This window comes from Asterias rubens, chromosome 3 (genome assembly GCF_902459465.1).
Source record: "Asterias rubens chromosome 3, eAstRub1.3, whole genome shotgun sequence".
Taxonomy (NCBI): Eukaryota; Metazoa; Echinodermata; class Asteroidea; order Forcipulatida; family Asteriidae; genus Asterias; species Asterias rubens.
The window spans coordinates 21,912,834-21,933,070 of record NC_047064.1 but is presented as its reverse complement, the minus strand read 5'-3'; the positions used below and the strand labels follow the sequence as shown (position 1 = coordinate 21,933,070).

The window sequence follows — 20,237 nt, the reverse complement described above, 5'->3', positions numbered from 1 at the left end:
TTTATTAATTATGAGAAAGATGGGCGGTATTTATTTGGTCTCTTGTACCAGCCGCAATCTTTGTGCTTTCAACTGATGCGGTTGATCAATCGCTTTAAACGACTTGTAGACAAGAATACACTGTGAGGTCTAATTTCGCCATTTTGTACAATCGTCGACGAAAAACTCTCAGACTGACTTTGGAATCTTAACTACAACTTCAAAATGCAGGGGTTGTCATTAAAGTCACTGAGGTCGCATTATGCAGTAAGTACCAGTTCTTCCAAAGTTTCATTTGTGGCGTTAATTTTTATTCTTTGCTGGGTTTATAATATTGAAATAGCAGTCTGTATTTTACGCAATTTTAACATTACAGTGTTACACATTAAAAAAAAGGTACGTAGACAGAGACACAGCCACAGGCTTAGCCTTAAAACGCAGGAACCGGCAATTACATTTCCCCCCCCCCCCCAATTTCAGGACCTTCGTTGTAAATTTGGTACCCAAAAACCACCATTAGTTCTGCACACTCATATAGTCGGTACATACACGCAAACACAAGCTCAACCCCCTGCCCGGGTCCTACTACTTGCCGTCAACTCGCCGTCAACTCACTTGCGCCGTCAACTCGCCGTCAACTCCTCCAATATACATTTAAAATCCACAAAAGAAACATAAAACTGTAAAGTATCAGCTCAAAGAGAATTCGCGAAAGTTTTAGGTCATATTTCGGAATAAAAATTGAGTTTTTTTCTTGTGAAAAAATTATCTCGAAACATCAAAACCGTCGGCCGCCATCTTGCTTTTTCACATTGATTAGTCTTGGCCCAAGATGTCAATGATTGGTACTTTTTTTTATCAACACAAAGTCGTTTTTGTGAATGAATTTTTACCGAAAACCATGAGAAATATGTAGTTTAGCCCAGACTTAACACTTCCGTGTCCCATTTATAAATTTTTCATGTAAATTTAATGAGTTGACGGCACGAAAATGAGTTGACGGCGAGTTGACGGCAAGTCGGCGAGTTGACGGCAAGTAGTAGGACCGCCCTGCCCAAATATATAGCCGGCAAACAGTCATACAGTTTTTTGCAGTAGTCTAGTTGCCAACAAATCCCCCCGCCCCCCCCCCCCCCCCCCCCCCAAAAAAAAAAGTGTCGCCACAAAATCTGCAAAGCTATTGTTCCTTAAGGCTAGTGTAGGTCTACGTAACACATATAACACTAAATTTAACTGTGTTAAATGATTAATTTGCATAATATTAATAATCCTTCCCTCTTCCTTTTCTCCTTTTTAGCTAGTTCCTCTGTTTGTCTCGGTGGTTGGAGGTGCTGTTTTCGCTGCCTTCTATGTCGGACGTCTTGCACTGAAAAATCCTGATGCAGCGTAAGTTAAAGGAATGACCAAATAAGAAGGGAATCAATATCCCATACATTCTAAAACTATATTTGTGTCCATTATAAATTATTGTTCATTGCCTTTTATGTTTGTAAATTGTTTGAAATGCAGATGGGACAGGAAAAACAACCCCCACCCATGGACGAGGATAAAGCCTGATCAGAACATAAAGGTAGGAATACAAAGGGTACAAAACGGGCCACCATAAATGTCCCCTTTTACCTCTCTTATTGCAGGGTTTATGTACTTTTTCGTAACAGTACACAAAACACAATGTCCACAGATTTACATTAAACTTACACAGTTTGAAGATCATGATAGTAGAAAGCGTCCCTTGAAACTTTACTTACTGCGGTGCTGAAACAAATAATTTTACGTCTCAGTCTTAGCATGTAAAAATGTATTAACCAGTTATGCTATGGTTTTGGTATAATATCATAACTGGTTAAAGGCAGTGGACACTATTGGTAATTACTCAAAATATTTATTAGCATAAAACCTTTCTTGGTGACGAGTAATGGGGAGAGGTTGATGGTATAAAACATTGTGAGAAACGGCTCCCTCTGAAGTGCCATAGTTTTCGAGAAAGAAGTAATTTTCCATGAATTTGATTTCGAGACCTCAGATTTAGAACTTGAGGTCTCGAAATCAACCATCTAAACGCACACAACTTCGTGCGACAAGGGTGTTTTTTTCTTTCATTATTATCTCGCAAGTTCGATGACCGATTGAGCTCAAATTTACACAGGTTTGTTATTTTATGCATATGTTGAGTTGAGACACACCAACTGTGAAGGCTAGTCTTTGACAATTACCAATAGTGTCCACTGCCTTTAATGGGATTTTACATGCTAAAATAATTTTCGTCTTCCTGAGACGAAAATTATTTTGTGACTTGTTTTACTCATTTCTCAAAAACTACACAACCTCAGTTAGTAATATTTGAAGGGAAGCTTTCCACTATCATTATCCTCAAACCCTGTAAGTTTAATGTAAATCTGTGGACATTTTGAACAAGTACCCAAATCCTTGGGGTGAAGAATCTACCAGAGAAAGAGAGAGACAGAATCAGCCTTTGTCTTCAGACTTCAAACTTCAGAAATATTGTAGTTTTTCAACGTGTATTGTGGTCGGATACATTTAACCCTGAGTTAAAGACGTTGGACACTATTGGTAATTGTCGAAGACCAGTCTTCTCACTTGGTGTATCTCAACATATGCATAAAATAACAAACCTGTGAAAATTCGAAGTTGCGAGATAATAATGAAAACAAAAAAACCTTGTCACACGTAGTTGTGTGCTTTCAGATGCTTGATTTCGAGACCTCAAGTTTTAAACTTGAGGTCTCGAAATCAAATTCGTGGAAAATTACTTCTTTCTCGAAAACTACGTCACTTCGGAGGGAGCTGTTTCTCACAATGTTTTATACTATCAACATCTCCCCATTACTCGTAATCAAGAAAGTTTTATGATGATAATTATTTTGAGTAATTACCAATAGTGTAAAATCCACATTCTGACTAATTAAGCCATTTCTCAAAAAAGTAATGGCCGGGAAGTCAAAATCCTTGATATCTTACATTGTAGAATGGATCAATCTACCTGACTAATATAGGGGGGTGGGGAGGTCAGGTGCCATCGTTTTTTGTGTAAGTTTAAAAAAATTAATATTGGCCCTCTTTAGCATTGGTATGAAGTTAGGTTGGTTTATTATTTGATAGCTGAAAAATGTAGGCAGCGCTAGGAAATAATTGTGCTTTGGACTTAATTTTTGTTTCTCTTTTTCTTGCAGTTCTACGCACCTGGGGGAATCGACTTCAAGAATCTGAAAGCAAACGGACCCGACATGAAGTAAATGCTCTTCAAATTGCAGTTGTGGCAATGACAGCAATACCGTTTGATTTGAGTCTAGCGTCACTTGGAAACAGCAGATATGCCTCCTCTGCTTAAAATACATTTAAGATTTGTACAAAGAAGTTATTCGTTCAGAAAATTAATTACGATCTTAGAGTTATAGAGACAGCCATTTGTAATTAATTTTAAATAAATGTGTGATTTTTAGTGTTTTGTTCATGCTTTAAACTTGGTTTCTGTTGTCATTTACATGAAATAAAGGGGTGTAGTGTGAAAACTAAAAAGAAGGTCTGTATAGAAGGCTGTATCAGTCGGACAATGAGACTTCTGCCATTTATTTTGTCATTTATTTCTAACAAATGGTTCCTTCTGAAGATGAACAATTTGCCATTCAATAATCCCATCATTTAAAAAAAAGAAAAAACGGATTGTTACTTTTGGAAAAACTTTGGTGTGTCTCAGGCCTGGAATTTCTTGTTTGAGGGCCATTGTCATTTTACAAAGGGCACTTTCATTGGAAGGGGCTCCAAGGCCAGTACCAGTGTGACAGAAGCCTGCAGTCGCCCTGGCTGCTACATAATTCCAGGTCTGCTTTTCTTGCATATGGCGAACAGAATCCTTTTCATTGTTTGCGTTTCCTTTCTAGTTGCACTCATGTATTTATAAAAAGCATTTCCGTTATTTAATTTGTCAGAAAATAATTTTCTCAAGAACTCCACACTTCACAGAATATCCTTTTAGTTTGAAAATGCAAGAGTTAAAAGTGTTTTTTTTTTGTCAAAATAAGAGAGAGGCTTTAGTCAAAGAAATTCAAATTAATACTATGAATAGCTTTTCATGTTAAAGCTGAAAATAAGTCTGTTAAAGTTTAACTCATATTTGGCTCATTCATGCAGAAAGGCTATCTGTGTAGTAAGCAAAGTTTTCTCAGGTCAAGTAGAGAATTGAAATTCAGGACTTTTGTTCTCTTAGAATCTTCAAGAAAAATTGTTGTAGCTGCCACACAAAATCTTTTATATAGGCCTGGGGTAGCAACTTGCCCTCATTTGACTTTTCCTTGACTAAAACTGTGAGGTTGTTGCAAAATTGTTGTTTCCAACAATAAATCAAGAGTTTAGGAAAGTTTTTATGCAACCAATGTTCCAACTTGGTTTATCTGTGAACTTTACTTCCTTGCTCTATGATGATTTCAGACACATTTGTGTAAGCACAATGTTTTCTCTAACAAAAAACAACATCTATGAAGTCGGATCTAGGTCGGAGTGTGCTTTTCCTGTAACATTCAATCCTTGCAAGCACAAACTTTCTGAGGAATCTGGGAGCCAGTTTCATAAAGCTTATAAAGCAAGAAACCTTCACTTTGCAAAGTTTTTTTGTGTAAAGTTAGCAGGGAAACATTCAACAATACTGTGGCATTTTTGTGTTTTTGCAGTCTCATATAACCTGTTTATGCTGAGCATGGTTTATCTGTGCTAATCGGTTTTGTGAAACTGGGGCCCTGTCTCCCAACATGTTCAATTAATACCAATATTAAGTGTGATTTTATCTGCATGCAGGTTGCATAGTCTTTACATTTGCACCATTTATAAGATCGAAAATGCTGAAATGGAAATAAACAGTTATTGATTGAAATAATTGAACACTTGGATTTGGTTTGTCGCTGATTTTGTTTTGTATTTGGTTTAAATTTATAACCATGTCTGAAACAAAGAAGGTGAATGAGTGAGTTTACATATTTTAGACAATGGTTACTATTGTAGTATCCTTGCCAAGTGATTACAGTATAATGACAATAATATTAGTGGCTTTGTATAGTGCACAATTCAGACACAGTGTTGCTCAACATAATAGCAAAAGTTTTTTTTTAAATGTAGATATTTGGATAGAGTGCAAATAGGTTTTGACTGATTTGTATAAAGAACTAGCTGACGAGGCTCGACAAAGGGGAAGTGGAAGACTGTTTCAGAGAGTAGGGCCAGCTATGTGTATGTCAACTAAAGTCTACAATCACAAATGCTAACCATTAAAGTTAACTTCCAGTTACACACCTGGGCCCAATTTCATAGAGCTGCTTAAGCAAAAAATTCATTGCTTAGTAAAATCAGATTACCGGCCAAGACTCCACTCAATTGTAATGCTAAGTAAACAACAGCCTAATACTAGTCATAAGCAATGTATATGGCAGGAAACTTTGGCCAGTATCATGTGTAAAATAAGCGAGCTATTTTCGTGCTTAAGCAATTTTTGTGCTTAAGTAGCTCTATGAAATTGGCCCCTGGGCCCAATTTCATAGAGCTGCTAAGCACAAAAATTTGCTTAGCATGAAATTTCTTTCTTGATAAAAACAGGATTACCAACAAAATTTCTATTTGTTGCATATTGCTCTTTACTAGTAATCAGCTGTTGTTTGCTTATCCTGAAAATCACATGGAAATTTGGTTGGTAATCCTGTTGTTATCAAGAAATTTCATGCTAAGCAAATTTTCGTGCTTAGCGGCTCTATGAAATTGCGATGTTGGGACAATCTTTCAACTTTAGCAGCACGAGTCATTTGTTACTTTCAAAGACAAGTCATTAGTTCAATCTTAACACACGTATGTTTATGTCTACTTGGCTCAACTTTTATTTGTCTACACTCACAAATGCAGTATTACATTTCAGACATAGAATCAAATTAATTGATTGATTGATTGATTGATTGGTTGGTTCAGAAAAACAACTCCAAAACAAAGTAGCACACAACATTCTGATAAGTTTCTCAAACTTATTGCTTATACGTTTCAAATAAACAGCAAACAATTTCCAACGCCCAAAAGGAAATATTCTTTCCATATAACGATCACAATGTTTTAATCTTGGCTGAATTTCAAAGAGCTGCTATGCTAAACATTTGTCACAATATTAGGTAACCTGGGACCAATTTCATAAAGCTGTTCAGCAGAAAATACTGCTTAGCAAGAAGTTGCACCAGCTGCAACAATGTAAACTTTATGGTAACCAATTTATGTTAAGCAAGATTTTGTCTGTGCTTAGCAAGTTTTTATGCTTACAGGCTTTATGACATCCACCCATGGGCTCAATTCCACAACGCACCCATAGTTTCCAATAACACCATCGTGATTTGTGCTGTGACATCAGACTTTGCTTAGCAATTAAGATTTATAAAAGTCTTAAGACCAATCTTCGCTCTTTGTGAAATCAAGGCCAGAATCAAAACACTCTTTTCCAAATCATAAGTGAACCATGCCTTTTATATAATTTAATTTTGGATATAATAAATGTCAACAGTTGTTTTCATCTTGCTCTATACATGTACCAATACTAAACACTTTGCCTTTTTTATAGTTGGCTTACTGAAAGAAAGAAAATATAATAACTCTCACAGAGATATGAAATTTAACAAGATATGTTCATGTACTTATAATTTGTTTCAAAAAGGTTTTACCATCGAATACTATGCAAAATCGTGGCTACTTCAGATAAATATGCAATGTTTAAACATGCAAGTTGACTATTTTATAGACTAGATTGAAGTTTCAGAAAAAGGAAAGCAAGTCATCTTAATGGAATTCTCAAATTTGTTTTTTCCCAAAGACTCAGGCAAGACTAATTGCTACTAAAAAATAAAGAAATAATAATAAAGATATTAACTCCTGATTTTAATTATTTTTCCAAGCTCCGTTTGTCAATAATAGCTGGGAAACTGATAAGTTTAAAGAATGTGTGCCATTCTATCTTGCCCATATGCCAAGTAAATGTTTGTTATTAATAAAATATGAGTGAGCTACTAACCACTTTTTACATTTTTTTTTTAATGTTCTCTGGGAATGCCCATGAACAGGCCTGATGATGTGACGCCACTGGCAGGTGGAATAAGGATCGTACACAAATTAATTGTATTGCTACCATACCATTACAAAGCAATAAAATCAATCTTTAAATATATGAGTTATCAGTATCACCATAGTCATCTGTAGTGTGACATCACACTTCGCTTATCAGTTAAGACTGATTCGCACTTAAGATCAAACTATAGTTCTTTGGTAACTTTGTTTTTGTGAGCATTACCAGAGAAAACATTTGTAGGGAACAATTTACAAAGGGTTATTAATTATTAATAACAAACTTGGACATGGTATTATGGTCAACACAGTGTGGTACAAACCCTGAGGCCGTTGTAAACTCAATGAAAGAATAATAATAATTAATAATTATTATCATATTATTAATGATCAGTTAAAACAAAAAACTGTACTTATTCATGAGCTTCCAACTCTGCCAACTTATTCCATTCCACAGAAAATTCCCAAAACATAAACAAAATTCAATCTCTCCATGTTCGGATGAACAAATTTGACTTTCTCCCTGATTATGGAAACAAATTCCCTATTACATTGAATGTCATTGTAACCATCTCACTGATTGTTACACAAAATCGTCCAGATTACAAGATGCAAATGTTGGCAGCTCTTCTAATGTCAAAGACCCATACACTCTGTCAACAACCTTTCAAAGCAATTTGAAGGAGTTGAAAGAAAAGACAAGGGAATGTCGCCAACCCTTTGACTTTTTAAAGTAGGTTGAATGATCAGACAGAACTTAAAGGGTGAGGGCAGTTTGGTTAACTGCAAAAAAGTAGACTACAAGTGAAATGTTTTCCTTCAATAACTGTCACCTCACACACTAAGCTTTGGAGTGCTTGATAATGTGTACAAGGGTCTACAACTGTCACTCAATACAGCACAATAGTTAAAGAATTTTTGTTAAAATATTCAAACACACATTAATCATTGAGCTACACATGTTTTGACCAAAGCATCAACTCTTCAAATCCCTGTGTTCTCACAGCTACAAAACTTATGTGTTATCTTGACCAAAACCACTGCCCTATAAACCTGCAGTACCTCATGCAAGCTCCTACAAGTTAGCACTCAAGACATGATTATAAAGCTCTTAAGATCTTAACAGAATCTCTGTTTGCAAACATGTCAACTAGTACGTAGTACAAACCACATCAACTGAGCCTAATTTCAGAGTTCTGCTTACCGCTGCATTCTGTGCTTACAGCTTACACAATGATTACTTTACAGAGTGCTGTAAGCGAAGATATTCTGCGCTAAGCAGAACCGTGAAGGTGAATCTCGATCAAATACACTTCAGTCCAATCAAACTAAAACTAATAACAAACACACAGGGTGGTGGTTTGAACTGCATCTCTTGTTAGTATCTATCACATTATATGCAAACTGTGCTGCATTATTTTGCTGCTTTTTATGAGGTCAATTTGTAAAATAATCTTTGGCTTTATACCGCAACAAACAGCAGAATGGTTAAGGCTACATCACCATGTGGACTAAACTTGGTTTCAAGTCTAAGATCGGGTTGTTCTCTTCAACAAGCACAACAACATTGCTGAAAGTTAAGTCTAGTGGCCTTCTTGATGACTACTAATCATAGAGTTATATATATGAACTAGAGAGCGCACTGGTGATGCTGCGTGCACAAACGCCAGTGCGCCCTCTAGTTCTCATTTATAACTCTATGCTACTAATACAGTACAACTTTACTTTTCAGGTGCCAGTCTATTTTGATATGAGCTTAGATACCTGTTGGTGACAATCCTACAAATATACTGAAAGTCACACACTGCAATCCTGTAAAATATGCACTTTACTCACAAACATCCTAACTTCTGTAAACCAGACCTCTGATTCTATAACTCATGTTACAAATAATTTATCCCCTTAAAGTAGTTGTATTTATGCAAGATAAGTAATTAATTATGTCGGTATATTGCTAATTACTGAAACTTTACAGCACCTTTTATATTGCGCAGATTGTCAAGTTTGAGTCTAACTCTTCTACAACAATCCGTTACTTTTAAATAAATTCCAGATTCAAGTATGTCTTCGTAGAGGTTTTTAAAAGGAGATTGTCGTGGATAATATCTTGCTAAAATGATTTTCAAAATAAATCGCTGAAAAGGCCAGCCGACCTACATGTATTAAGATTTCAAAGCATAACCGGCCGATTAACATGGAGGTAGCCAACAACAATTATTGCTTTTATAAATTAATCTTCTATGCATAAATATAAGCAAAACAAAGACACAATTATGTGCCAAGCACAGACAACATTTTGGCTGTATATAATCTGGCTGAGCAGTTTTTTTTTAAACAGCTTAGCATTGTTGATTCACTGGACCTGTTGGGCTGTGAAAAAGATCAAAAATCATGCATTTAGTTTTTGTTTAAGATTTTTATTTTATTTTTCTGGTCACATTGACACCAAGGGATCCTCAAAATTGACGACAGTGACCCCTCGTTATAAAAAGCACCTGTTGTAAAGAGGTTGTGCTTATAAAGAGTACATTCTTGTGGCACGATACCACCACAAAGTCAACCCGATCCCCAATACATGGCACGAATCTAAAAGAAGTTGTGAATTCCCACAGTTTTGAACAAGTTCTAAAGTGCAATACAGGTCAACTCAGTACAACTGTATTCATAATAAAACTCGTAGACATGCAATTTGTTTCCCTCACAAAATGAGCAACATTTTTGTCAAACCATCCATATGATAATTTTTTTGTAAACAGGAACAACCAAATCAAAACATCATTGGCAACAAGCAGATGTGTATGTATGAATAGAAGTCGTATTCCCGGGTTTCTATAACGCCATTTAACATAGACCTCATCGCAAATACTTGGGCGCGCGCTTTAGGCGAGTAATGAGGTGCATGCTGATCTAACTTGATCGCTAGCATGTACCTCATTCAACAGTTGGCGCTTGCACACTTGGTATTTGCGAAAAGGTCTATAAGAGCCCACGTGACCCCTCAAGCGTAGATAATACGCATCGTATTTGTGTAGCCAGAACCGGAGCGCCATCCAGTCACGACGATGATTGGGGTACCCTCCTTGAAGAAGCCCCTGTGAAGTCCAGAAGTGAGGGCGTATTTCACGCGGTTGTCGATATCGTCCTGCCAGTTCTCGTTTTCTTTCTCCTGGTAGAGACACGGGAAGCATCCTCTGTAGAGATGGATTCTACGAGCGACGTCTGCGCTGCGGGTTACCGTCAGAATGGGAGCCAGTGGACGGAAACGGGATATCATGTGCGCAGATCTGTCAGACGCAAACAAAGAAAATTGAAACAACACAGTTCAATAGACTGATGGTTTCTTCTTGAGCCCAGGATTTCTTTCAAAGTTGTCTTTGTTTGTAAAATTTGACATTTTTAAGTATCACTTTAAGACCTAAACAGCATTTATTTAGATGAAGAACTTTAAAACAGTAGATAAAAAGCAGCCCCAACTCACCCTCAAAAAAAAAAAATTATATGAAAATAAAAATTAAAAACACTAAAAGTTAAATGCATGGACGGAAAAAGTTATGTGCTGGATGAAACTTACCATCTACAATAGAGTGAGCCCTTTTAGTAAATGAGATTATCCTAATACTCACCTTCCAGTCTTGGAGAGTACAATGATGGCACCAGCAAGACATTTGAAAGACGCTTCTACTGCGGCGATGGCAATCGTCAAAGCAGCACCAGTCGGCATCTCAGCATAACGGCAGAGGTCCTCAAAAGTCCGGAGATGGAAAACAGCTGATTCTGCCTCACGGGTAATCTAAGGGAAAAGATCATTTCCAATGATACAACCATTTAATAGATGGAAATTTGCATCAGGGATAAAGATTATTAATTTTGGATCTTCTTTAAATAAAATTGTGGCATCAGGTTGGTTCAGTGGTTCCTACAATCTTTCTTTCCTCTTTGCGGGACCTGCTGGAATCCCACCTCAGACCTTGCATGCTGATTGGGTTTTCATCTATCTATCATCATGTAACTACAAGGTCTTTCTAGTATAGACATAACCCAAACAGTTAATTGTCCCATAACTAAAAGTGCCATTTAATGAGGCGAAACACCTGGCCAGAAATTCCCAAGAAAACAATTTCCCAACAAACATTGGTATTAGTTTTGATGATTTAGTTAAATTGAAATGTTTAATTGTAGTCACCTTATGCATCATTGAGCAGGCATCTATGGGATAAGCTCCTTTAGCAGTTTCACCTGATAGCATGACGCAATCTGCACCATCTAAGACTGCATTAGCAACATCGCTGGTCTCTGCACGGGTTGGTCTTGGGTTCTTCACCATGCTCTCTAACATCTTCCCAGAAAAAAATAAAAAATAAAAAACACTGGGTAAAATATTCAGACAAGGCCGAGTGAAACAAATCACTAAATCAGACAAACTTAACTCTGGTGGCTAGTGACGGGTATAAATCCCTTCAGAAAAATAGTTGTAAAACGAAAAGTAAAGATCACACGACCACACAGGTTTCAGAATGGGCAAGAGGACTCTTGGAAAGCAATTTATGGTTAATTCCCTTGATGACTACTTTACCTGTGTGGCACAGATGACGGGCTTGCCCACTTTGTTACAGCGACTGATCATCATTTTCTGTGCGAGGAAGACTTTCTCTGGTGGGATTTCGATACCCAGATCTCCTCTGGCGACCATTATGCCGTCACTCGCCGCCAGGATCTCATCAAATCTACGCCCATCAAAAACCATTCACTGTGTCATACATATTATAATTTGGCATTAAAAACAAAAGGGCGTTAACACATTCCATCAGTGTGTGGTATGTAACATGTAGGGCCAGCGTTACGAGTCTGAATAACAGGCATGGTACTGCAGCGTAGACAAAATTAACAGAAACATAGGCCACAATCGTACCTGGTAACAATGTGTTGTTCGTCCTCATTTTAAAGATGTTTTTTGTGACAAGGGCGATGTGTCCTCGACTACCATTATTTAGTTTCAAACTTGTCGACGTGAAAGACAGTGTGCGCCTAGTCTTGGCTCAAGGTGTTGGCTTTTTAATACAGTTTCTAGTAAAGTGCCCTCTCTTGGTTGAACGGGACAACGACATGGGCAAAAATATCCATCGTGCTAAACGAAAAAGCGAACAACGGCTTTAGTCAAAGACTATCGCGAAGATGACAGGTTCCTTTTCTCTGCTCTGTGCATGTGTTGTGTAGTAAAATTACTTGCTGCTTGATGAAAACAATGAAAAAACGCAGACCGGCCATTCACGGCAGAGTCGAGAAAAACGCGGAGCCCGCAAGAAAAACACGGAATGGGACAATTAGAAATGTGAATTTCCGCGTTAAGTTCCGCATGAAGTCTCACATGCCTGGGCCATGGAAGCACTACAGAACAATCAAGTGCAATACGGACTGATTTAGGCAAACTTTTTATCCAACCGCAGTCATGGGACTGATTGATATTGAGTAATTAATCTGACGGTTTTTCCTCTAAAGACTTCTCATTTTTGGAAACTATTCATATTTATCCTTACCATTGAGAGAAGTATTGGGTAGATTTTTAATCAATTACCCTTATGTCTTCATATTATGTATTTCTTATTTCTAATATAAACCATATTTGTGTGTATTTTTTAGCACAACAGACAAGGCAAAGTCTATTTTAAATAGCAATGAACCAAATCTAATCTAATCTAAATGAGATATCTATAAATATGATAAGTAAATAATAGGTTGTACAGTTGCTATGCTATGTATCGTTTTTAATATTCTACATGGCCTTAAGGCTGGTATTTCAAGGACACAAGTGCATGACCGGAACCAAAAGTCCAGTGGGCTAGGCTGCTTTGAAATATCAAAGTATCAATTGTTATGATGTGAGAGATAAATGCAAAGTATACCCTTGCAAGGGTTGTTTTTGGAACCAGATGTTTAATCCATTATAAATGTGGATATATACATTAAACTAACCTTAGAAATTCAATTTCAAAATGTGGTAGCGTTTTTGAAATATTGCCATAAATCTGAAGCCATTATGTCCAGGCAGGAAGTACAATTCGAGATATGAATACACAACCTGAGAAACATTTCTGGTTGAAACACTTTTGAATCCTTCTCCTTCACCAAGCTCATTTGAAGGGAATTGTTTCTCAAAATGTTGTACGTTATCAACAGCTTAATTGCTTTTTACCAAGTAAGTTTGTATAGCCATTAACTGTTAAAAGTATTTACCAAAAGTATAACCTTCCTCTAGGGAACACTTGAGCTTACCTGTGAAGTCCCTCGTGGTTCTCAATTTTACTGATGATCTTAATGTTTTTGCCCGCTTCACCGAGGACCCCACGAACCTCGGCGACATCGGCTGCCTTGCGGATAAAGGAAGCAAACACCATGTCCACCCCTTGCTCGACCCCAAAGAGAAGATCTTCTTTATCCTTCTTTGATACCGCTGGCAGGTCAACAATGGCTTCCGGGAGGTTAACGCCCTTCTTTGACCCCAGCATACCTCCGTTCACAATCAGACAGTCAAGGTAGTTGGCACCTAAATCAGGAATGCAGGGACAGTGGTTAGGGACTGTTCTGTGATTTTCTTTCTTTGCAATTCTGGGTCTTTTGCCCCGTTATATTTGGGGTCTTGTGTCGATTGTGCATTTTAATGTTTTCTGCTTTTTATCGTTTTAACTACCTTTTTATTGTATTACGAAACTCAATCAGGCATCAGTGACACATCCTTCCATCCTTTCAGCATGAATTTCACTATGTTGCGCCTGCGGCAAACATTTGCAGCAATGCATCTTAGGAATTAAAAACTAGTTGCGATTAGTGTCATAGTGGCGACTACTTGAGGCACGACTAGTCGAGTAGTAAACTCCACTAGTTGCGCAGGCCTAATAATGGGCTATAAGGGGTACAAAGAGAAAGTGATATCCACCTACCAATGGACTTGACCTGAAGCGAGATGAGTCCATCATCAATGTAGATGATGCCATCAACTTCTAAGACATTCTTCATATTGGCATAGTCGGCAAAGATGCAGTCTTTGTTACCGCAAGAAGCGTGAGCTGGGTCCAGGGACACACGGATCTTCTTTCCGTCCTCAAGTTTAACTTCGGCGCTACCGCCCTGTTTTGTGATAAAAAGTTTACAGTTAAGGGGCCATTCAGAGCAGTCAATGTTTTGGGGTGGGTGGGTCAAAAGATAACTGAAACCCAAATTCATTCTTTGTTTAAAACAAATATAAATACACATCTAATTAACAAACGAAATAGAAGAAAATAATTACAAGTTGGACGATATCATCAATATCATTCCTGTTTTAACTACAAAGTTGTTTGTTTAGGCGAGGACAAGCCATTGAAAACGACTAACAACTAATGAGATCTTTGATTTAAAATATCTGGTTCATTTGAGGCATTACTTTGTTCTTCAGTGAATGGACTATGTTATGAAGCCATTCAATCTTTAAAATCCAGAAAATTAAGATGGGTGGGTGGTTTACACCAATTAAAAAAAAAAATCAAAAGTTTTTAACTTTGACTATTCTGAATAGCCCCCTAGTAATTGTTTATAAAAGTGGCCATAGGTCATTCAATACCAAAGTGGATGATATTGAATGGTCAGAGTCGATGAGAGATTGTGAATGATTTCTAGAGTTGTTCCCTTACCCCTTCCAGCAGACCGGTCCTGATCTCAGGTCCCTTGGTGTCCAGGGCAATCCCGATACAACGAGGGACACGAAAACGCTTCTCTGCCGCTCGCACATTTGCAATCGTCTGGGAGTGGTACTAGAATAGTAAACAATAAAGACAAAACCATTAAACGCACTGGACACTATTGGTAATTATTTAAAACAATTTTTAGCATACTGTGTACTCCCCAGAGAGCTGAAATAGGTTAGGAACGTTAATGTAAAGCACTTTGAAACATTAATTGTCTGAACTAAATATTTTCATGTATTTTGCATAGGACCTGTATCATTAAACATCACTTGAATAATCAGCCAATGGGAGGGTTAACTGTATACAGTTAAGATGCAGTCACCATTTCGTAGAGTAATGCAGACTCACACAGTGTTTTCAGGCCTGTATGCTTGGTTTTTGAAAGGGCAAGGGCACCAAGGCATTTTCTCCTTGGTAAAAGGCACCCTATGAGGAAATTGTAAATTTCTATTGTAGCATTTCAAGGGCACCAAGACAATGACCACGGGGCATGGAGGCAATCCCCTTTTTTGCCTCCATGAGGTATCAGGCCCGTGTTCTTATCATACTAACACATCCGAATGACTATGAAAGTTCACTAAAGCAACACCAACCTCATGTGTTCCATGAGAGAAGTTCATACGAGCGATGTTCATTCCAGCTTGGATGATCTTCTCTAAGGTGTCGACCGCACACGATGCAGGCCCTGACAACAATAAAACAGTAGGGGATAAGATAAAGTAGTACTGTGTAGATTGATCCTTCTTGTACAACAACAATTAGCATTCATTTATTGTTATTGGATACAAGGAACATGACCAAGGCCCAATTTCATAGAGTTGCTGAGCACAAATATTTGCTTAGCATGAAATTTCTTCCTTGATAAAAACAGGATTACCAACCAAATTTCCATTTGTTGCGTATTGCTTGTGACTGGTATTCAACTGTTGTTTGCTTATCCTGAAAATTAAGTGGAAATTTGGTTGGTACTCCTGGTTTTATCAAGCAAGAAAGAAATTTGATGCTAAGCAAATTGTTGTGCTTAGCAGCTCTATGAAATTGGGCCCAGGGGGCAGCATAAAAATGGTTGATGAAAAATGTATGGTCCTAGTCCTCACCGATAGTGCAGATGATTCCAGTGTTACGGACATTGCCAGGCCGGCTATCAATATGCAGCTTGCTCTGATGGTCTAAGAAAGAGCTTGCAGTCACTACCTTGTACTGAGTGGCTTGGAAGTAATGCTCACTGCCAAGTGTTTCTATTCCCTCGCTTTCACTTGAATGGGCTGATCTTTGCATCTTGAACTCTTCTTATTACAGGAACAACTGGAACTAAAGTAGTAGGAAAGTACAAGTAGGATTTAAAACGTGACATGATGATGGTATTTATTCAGGTGAGATTTTGTGAGAGCACTGTGTGTAAATCTCTTCTTTACTAGTGGTGGTTCTGAGAACCATTGATGGTCCACGATAACCAGCTCTTTTTTGTACATGTTGTACATGTACATGATTAACTGTTGGTTATCATAAACCAGCCTTGCGTGACGTGAGTAAGATCAATTTAACCAGAGATTTAGTCAAACTTAAATAATTAAAAACATGAATATGCTAAAAAAAGTGATGTTTTCTCATAATCTAGTAAAACAATGCAGCTTTAATTTAGTAACTGTCAAACAAGTTTTTATCTCAGGATTAACTGGAACTGAAGTAAAATGATAGGAAAGTACAAGTAGGATTTGAAACTTTGCATGATTACAAATGGTATAATTAGAGCACCGAGAACTGTTGTTCAGGTTTATCGTTAAGCAGTGTTGCATTGCATGCACGCTGCATGCTGGTAATCAAGGGTGCACATTAACCGTTGGTTATCGTGGACCAGTGTTGCACTCAGAATACTATGGATTATCACCTACTTTTCAAACCCATAATTTGTAGCAAAATCATTCTTTAAAAAAAAATCAATAATTAATTTTAAAGTGTTTTTTTCTTATTCGATAACAAGGATTGAGTAAGGACTAGAAAGCATGGGATGAATTAGCAGGTTATCCTTCTGGCTTAGGATTCAGACTTAAACTGGGTTTTTTTTTTTTTTTTTTAGGCAGTGGACACTATTGGTAATTACTCAAAATAATTATTAGCATAAAACCTTACTTGGTAACGAGTATTAGGGAGAGGTTGATGGTATAAAACAATGTGAGAAACGGCTCCCTCTGACGTGACGTAGTTTCGAGAAAGAAGTAATTTTCTACGAATTTGATTTTGAGTCCTCAGATTTAGAATGTGCGGTCTTGAAATCAAGCATCGGAAAGCACACAACTTTGGGTGACAAGGGTGTTTTTTTTCTTCATTATTATCTCGCAACTTCGTAGACCAATTGAGCTCAAAGTTTCACAGGTTTTTTATTTTGTGCATATGTTGAGTTACACCAAGAGAGAAGACTGGTCTTTGACAGTTACCAATAGTGTTCACTGTCTTTAGACTTTAAGCCTTACCCTTAGAATCAATTTTACCAGAGATTAAGTAAAACTCAATCAAAATGAATATGCTCATAAAAATGTGATGTTTTCTCACAAGTGACAAGGTAGCTAGTATTAGTAAAAAATAAAATGCATAATATTATAACCAACTGACAATTTTAGTTTACAGCCAAACATAGATCTGTGTAAGTAAGTAAACAATATTAATATAAAAATTATGAATAATTAAAGTATTTATTATGCAATACAATATAATAAAATATATATATATATATATATATATGGTTGTATCGTTATCCCAGGTTGTATCGTTACCCGGGTGTGATCCCTGGCTACACGGCAGTTTGCGGTTTAATGGCTTCTGACAGGCACCCCCGAACAAAGATATTGACAAAATTGGGAGACCACCAACATAGGGCTAGATAGCTCAGTTGGTAGAGCGCCGGCACGTTAAACCGGAGGTCGTTGGTTCAAATCCCGCTCTAGTCAATTTTCTTTGTTCAATCCAAAATCATTTAAAAAAAAAAATGTCCCCAGTCAGTTTCCCCTGTGGTTTATTATTTGATATCTGATATAAAAAAGTCGCATCCCCTTAAGGTGATCCCCTGTCTGCCGCTTCCCAGGTTGTATCGTTACCCGGGTGTGATCCCTGGCTACACGGCAGTTTGCGGTTTAATGGCTTCTGACAGGCACCCCCGAACAAAGATATTGACAAAATTGGGAGACCACCAACATAGGGCTAGATAGCTCAGTTGGTAGAGCGCCGGCACGTTAAACCGGAGGTCGTTGGTTCAAATCCCGCTCTAGTCAATTTTCTTTGTTCAATCCAAAATCATTTAAAAAAAAAAAATGTTCCCAGTCAGTTTCCCCTGTGGTTTATTATTTGATATATATATATATATATTATATATTCTTATTAATTGACCATTGTTAGTTGCATCATGATGCAACTTGCTCTCTAATCCCACCCTTTCATGTCTCCCTGCATTGTTGTCGAACAATACATTTACCACTTTTATGGTCCAGTAACCCATCCTTTCATTCTAAACATCCTTTGTCCTCGCCACTTCACTCCTATTGGTTCATAGCCACCAATATTGTCTCTGAAATAGAAACTTTGATTGGCTGTTATTTTCCCGCTTCTTTCTGGATCCTTTCCTTAATCCCTTTCCCCCTCTCTTTTTCTATAAATGGATATGTATTTGTTTGTACTTGTTTTATGCCTCTGAAGAAGGTCCGGATTGGATTGAAAGCTAAGGCCATCTACCCTATTCATTATATATATCAATATATATATATATCCTCCGCTTACCAGTTTTCACGCTATTATCCCTTTTTCTTTGAATTGGGAAAAAAAATAATGATTCCATATATCAACCGATGCCCTAATTATCTTTATTTGTTAATATGAAGTATGCAAACATATATTAAAACTTGATGGACATTGAAATGTTCACACCACACACCGATCTTCGATGACTTCAACTGGCCCCATTTGTTTCGAGTTTTTCCTGTTTTCACGGCAAACGAGAAAGTATGGTTTCCCGGTGAAGCCATACATGGAAGAAACATCTGCAGTGACTACAAGTGTTCTTTGAGACTCTTAGTATGACTCTATAGCCAGCAGTTGCCTTCATTTTACTAAAAATATTTTTTTATTAAATTTTCAAAATTACCATGGTAACTTGCAAAAAATAAGAAAAAATTATAAACATATAAAATGTGTGAATAATTACTGGCTTCCAAATCTGATTTTTTTTTCTTTTCTTTTTTTTCTTTTTCTTCTTTATACATTTACAATAAAGCGTATAAATAAACAGTGATAATTGAATCAACAAGCTGATGTTTAAATTTTTATATTAATAATAATATTGATATGAGGGTTAAAAAATACAAATCTCCAAAAATATTAGAAAATGATATAATTATAAGGCACATGGCTTCTTTAAGCCTCTGTATTTTTTTCCAGAATGCTCAGCAAAACATTCAGTCACATGATTTTGGTCATCATGAATTGTGAATTGAAATAGTGTGTGATGAAACTTCTTCGGTGGGCAAATATTTTTATATGGCCTCAACATTATGACATGTTTTTAAACCTTGTAGAAATGCCTTAAATACCAAACTTTTTGCATTTACAAGTGCAAATGACCAGTGGAGCCTTACGTGTTTCTTAGTTTTGGTCAAGGGAGAGGAGACTCTTTGCTTGGCAAATAAAACCACACAATTTTTATCTAGGGTCTGTTTACATCGCGCACAGAGAGGTAAAAGATTTGCCACGATTTTAGGGACACCTCGAAAACAGGACCTCCTGCGATATATATATTTTTTTTTTTTTATAATGATAAAAATTACTAGGATTGTTCTCTTATTTATACAACGTCTTCTTATGAACAAAAAACACCACCGATTTGTCTTCTAATAATCTCTAAATTAAATACATGTCTGTGACATGTCTGACCATGGAGGTAGAAATATTGACATTTCCATTTCTTAATACCCCACCCCCATGCTTTGCTATACATTGTCATTGAGAGACTGTCAATCCATGAGACTGGGAGCAGACAGCCGATTAAATAATAAATGTGACTTGATTTGGAAATCCCGATGTCGTCGACGTTCAGTATTTGGTTTATTGTTTTAGAAGATATTATAGTTCTTAAGTCCATACTAAAGTAAAAGTAGTCAATAAAATACATGAATTCCCTATTAATTCACAATTTTATGGGGAAACGACTTACCTTTTTGGCACGTACACCGGCTTTTTGTCCAGGGAAAGGAAGCAATAAATTTATAGAGTGGTGCCGTTCTGAAATTGTGCCGGGTCAAGTATAAGCTTAGATAAGATGAAGAAGATAAGCTTGTTTACTGGGTACCAGACGTTATATCGTGCGATTTGTTTTTTCACCGTCATATCTCGTCATATCACGCACACAAGTCATGAAGAGGCGACACACGAGACGTCAGGAACTGACCTGGGAAAATATCA

At 37.1% G+C, this 20,237-nt stretch overlaps 2 protein-coding genes across 2 annotated transcripts; one reads left to right on the top strand and one right to left on the bottom strand.

Annotated features, from left to right (window-relative positions):
• The first annotated feature begins 107 nt into the window (after nt 1-107).
• Nucleotides 108-4,877, top strand: LOC117287789 (cytochrome c oxidase subunit NDUFA4-like). Its single transcript, XM_033768308.1, has 4 exons — nt 108-246; nt 1,277-1,365; nt 1,489-1,549; nt 3,171-4,877. Exons 1-4 carry the CDS (start codon nt 205-207, stop codon nt 3,231-3,233), a joined length of 255 nt encoding a protein of 84 aa, XP_033624199.1. The 5' UTR covers nt 108-204; the 3' UTR covers nt 3,234-4,877.
• Nucleotides 4,878-6,352: 1,475 nt separating this feature from the next.
• Nucleotides 6,353-20,207, bottom strand: LOC117287788 (pyruvate kinase PKM-like). The gene is made up of 10 exons (XM_033768307.1): nt 19,990-20,207; nt 15,890-16,103; nt 15,386-15,477; nt 14,739-14,858; nt 14,010-14,196; nt 13,345-13,615; nt 11,648-11,798; nt 11,258-11,410; nt 10,698-10,864; nt 6,353-10,358 (listed from the first exon to the last, which is right to left on the bottom strand). Exons 2-10 carry the CDS (start codon nt 16,068-16,070, stop codon nt 10,073-10,075), a joined length of 1,608 nt encoding a protein of 535 aa, XP_033624198.1. The 5' UTR covers nt 16,071-16,103; nt 19,990-20,207; the 3' UTR covers nt 6,353-10,072.
• Between the last annotated feature and the right edge of the window lie 30 nt (nt 20,208-20,237).

Coding starts and splice junctions, on each gene's coding strand:
- LOC117287789 (XM_033768308.1), top strand. CDS start 205: ATGCAGGGGTTGTCATTAAAGTCACTGAGGTCGCATTATGCA. Junction 247..1,276: donor CACTGAGGTCGCATTATGCA/GTAAGTACCAGT, acceptor TCTCCTTTTTAG/CTAGTTCCTCTGTTTGTCTC. Junction 1,366..1,488: donor CTGAAAAATCCTGATGCAGC/GTAAGTTAAAGG, acceptor TTTGAAATGCAG/ATGGGACAGGAAAAACAACC.
- LOC117287788 (XM_033768307.1), bottom strand. CDS start 16,070: ATGCAAAGATCAGCCCATTCAAGTGAAAGCGAGGGAATAGAAACACTT. Junction 13,616..14,009: donor GCTTCAGGTCAAGTCCATTG/GTAGGTGGATAT, acceptor TTCCTGATTTAG/GTGCCAACTACCTTGACTGT. Junction 10,865..11,257: donor CCTGCTCAATGATGCATAAG/GTGACTACAATT, acceptor CTTTTCCCTTAG/ATTACCCGTGAGGCAGAATC.